Source organism: Bufo gargarizans, chromosome 9 (assembly GCF_014858855.1).
Source record: "Bufo gargarizans isolate SCDJY-AF-19 chromosome 9, ASM1485885v1, whole genome shotgun sequence".
In the NCBI taxonomy this organism is placed as follows: domain Eukaryota; kingdom Metazoa; phylum Chordata; class Amphibia; order Anura; family Bufonidae; genus Bufo; species Bufo gargarizans.
This window is the reverse complement of record NC_058088.1, coordinates 88421700-88424681: the sequence shown is the minus strand read 5'-3', so window position 1 is coordinate 88424681 and position 2982 is coordinate 88421700. Positions and strand designations below refer to the sequence as shown.

At 40.2% G+C, this 2982-nt stretch overlaps 1 protein-coding gene across 1 annotated transcript; it reads right to left on the bottom strand.

Moving 5' to 3' along the window:
- Positions 1 to 475: 475 nt before the first annotated feature.
- Positions 476 to 2515, bottom strand: LOC122919789. Its single transcript, XM_044268976.1, has 3 exons — positions 2326 to 2515; positions 1964 to 2214; positions 476 to 1582 (listed from the first exon to the last, which is right to left on the bottom strand). Exons 1-3 carry the CDS (start codon positions 2513 to 2515, stop codon positions 476 to 478), a joined length of 1548 nt encoding a protein of 515 aa, XP_044124911.1.
- Positions 2516 to 2982: the final 467 nt, after the last annotated feature.

The window sequence follows — 2982 nt, the reverse complement described above, 5'->3', positions numbered from 1 at the left end:
TCTATTAATCCTTTGATTGGTCCGATAAGTTCATTTTGTAGATATATGTCCACAAAGTATCGGCCATCCACCTGCAACAAATCACAGAGAAAGTTAGGATGTTTACCCATCTGCTGTCTGAGAGGTTGACCTCTCTGCAGCTCCGTGACCTCTGCATTCCTGAGTCTCCCAGGACAAGCTGGAGGAGCAGCGTTAGCCCCCCCCTTTGGGACAAGCTGTGTGACATCACAAATCACAGCTGGCTTATGGCTAGATGCTGGGACGATGGGATTATACACTGGAACAGACATCTGGTCAACTAAATTGACATCATTAGACTGCAAGACAAATGACATATTAGACATTTCCCCCCTGGCCCTAATTTCAGGGTCAGGGGTATTGCAAGGAAATAAAGAATTAGGAATCACATCAGATTCTACCACAATCAATTTAATATCCTTACAGTGGCCTGGATTTTGACCCGGCCCAATCTTCTTTATGCTGTTACATTGCTGGGACCGGCAGTTGCCCCTAAAAAAGGATTAGGCTGTTTTTCTGGGGATAACTGGGACAACTTATTTACCATATTGCTCAGCTGGGCCACTTGCTCTACCAGCTGATCAAACCTGTTTGGTTTGGGCACATTTTGGCTTTGTTGGGCACCCTGGCTATTGGTAGGTGACCTACTCCTGGGTGAATTCAAGGATTCCTGCCTATCTTCCCTCTGTTGTCTGGGCCTATTATCCCAACGTCTATAACCCTGATAAACTCGATTGTTATAGGGCCTATATCCCTGGGGAACGTTATTGTAATAGGGACGGTAGTTAGACTTCCCATTACCTGAATTATTCCCCTCTGATCCATTATTATTTTGGGGTTTGGTCTGTTTGGGCGGTCCTACCTGTTGTTGCTGGGCTTGTTGAGAAGGTCCTGTAGACTGAGGGAACCTTCGTGGCTGGCTTTCAAATCCCAAGTTAGGGTTTACCTTAACTTCAGCTACCTTTTGCTCTGGGGAATTTTTAAACCTTCTCTCACCTGTTGTATGGCACTCACTGATATTATACAGCGTGGTGGCAGCCGTCACCAACCTATCCAAGGGAGCATCAATATCCAGATCTCTGGCTAAGTTAAGTTTGATCTGGGTTGGCATAGCATCATAGAATAACTGCTTGAATTCTTCAGATTCCCAATTTGGGGATCTATATGCCAACCCATAGGCATTTTTGAGGACAGAGAGGAATTCACGGGGACTCTGATTGGGTCTACACGTAAGGCTATATATGTCCCGTTTTGCAGCAGTAGTGGTTCGGTATGGTCCGAATTCCAATTTAACCTCATGCAAAACACTTGGCCAATCTTGTACTCCTCTCTCCTTAAAGGATGTAAAATAATGACGATATCTATCATCAAATGCCCATGGAAGGAACCTAATCCGGTCAGCATCAGAGTATAATTTTAAAGAATCCATAGTGGATTCATACAGTTCTAAGTGATTGGCTATCTGAGACGAACCTTTCTTGGAAAACTTGGATACTGTACTATTTAAAAACTTAATTATGTTGGAGGAGCTCTGATCCTTTTCTGAATATTGGGAATTTTTCTTCCTAGAAACCACCTCAGCATATGTTGGTCGCCTGTGATTCTGTGGCAAGGAATAAGTCACACGCTTCCCCACATCACCGTCAGACTCACATGCACTTTCACAACTTTCATGAGACTTATATCGCACAGGTGATTTAACCCTAACCCTAACATGTCTATCCAGGGGAGTATGAGGAGAGACACTTCTAGGGGCTTCCATGATATCAACACCTAGTAAGGTGGTTACAGTTTGGAATGCCCGACCTAATTGGGTTAATGCCTCCCGTTTAATCATGCCAACACTTTCAGGTTGCTGAGTGTTTTGGATGGGGTCTGCTGTAAAAGCATGTGATGACATGTCTGGATATTGGGGAGTAAGAAATGGAGGGTCAGGAGATCTCACAGTGTTAGATGGATCCCTTTCAGCATTGACTATATTATGGGCTGATTCCTCTGTCTGTTTAATTCTGGAATACTGGAGATATAAATCCTCTAAATCACTTTTTGCCTTTTGGTATGCATCAAGGCTGAGACTAAGGTTGTATTCTAAGTCTTTGACCTTCGCTTCTGCGGATTTTAGTTCTGATTCCATTTTGGATACATATATTTTTGTACCCATTATAGACTCATACCTAGCTTTTGAAAGAGTATTGACTGCCAACAATGCATACAAAACAGGTGGCAATGCACATAAGAGGTGTTGGTCCCTCTTGGTATTATCATTTGCCAAATCCATATAGGTCAGGTATCTATCAACCATGCCACCTAACTTCCATACATCATAACGTTCTTCAAAGGCTCTCGCTTGCAGTTCATTAGTCCATTCATCTATATTTTTATCTAACTTCAAACGGGAATAAACATAATTGATAACCTTAGAGATTATCTTTTCTGGGTCAGATGGATTATCTGCTAAAACCTGGCCATTACCTGGGTCGCTGTTTGTTACACTCATGATTATGATCAATAATCAATAACAACAACAATTTGACTTGCCAATAAGGATTAAGGAATATTTTCACTAATTGCACAAATTGGTTATAGAAATATCTCAATCAATCTCGGTGGGACCTCCATATATGTCGGGTATTTATCATATATAAAAATATGAAATTATAAAAATTATGATTTCAGATTTTTTTATGAAAAATAAAAAAAAATAAAAAAAATTAAAATGGAAATTTAATTGGCGGACATATAAACGCCAGTTCTTTTATTGATGAGATCTAAAGTTAATTTGTGCAGCTAATGAAACAGGGTGCAATTAATTATACAAAATATAATTTATTATAAATACAAGCAGAAAACATGGCATACAAATACAAAGATAATATCAAAATTGACCATAAGATGGTGCTCCACCGTTTACAGGCTGACTTAAGTACAATATAATACTACTTCCTTTTATCAAATTATTACCGA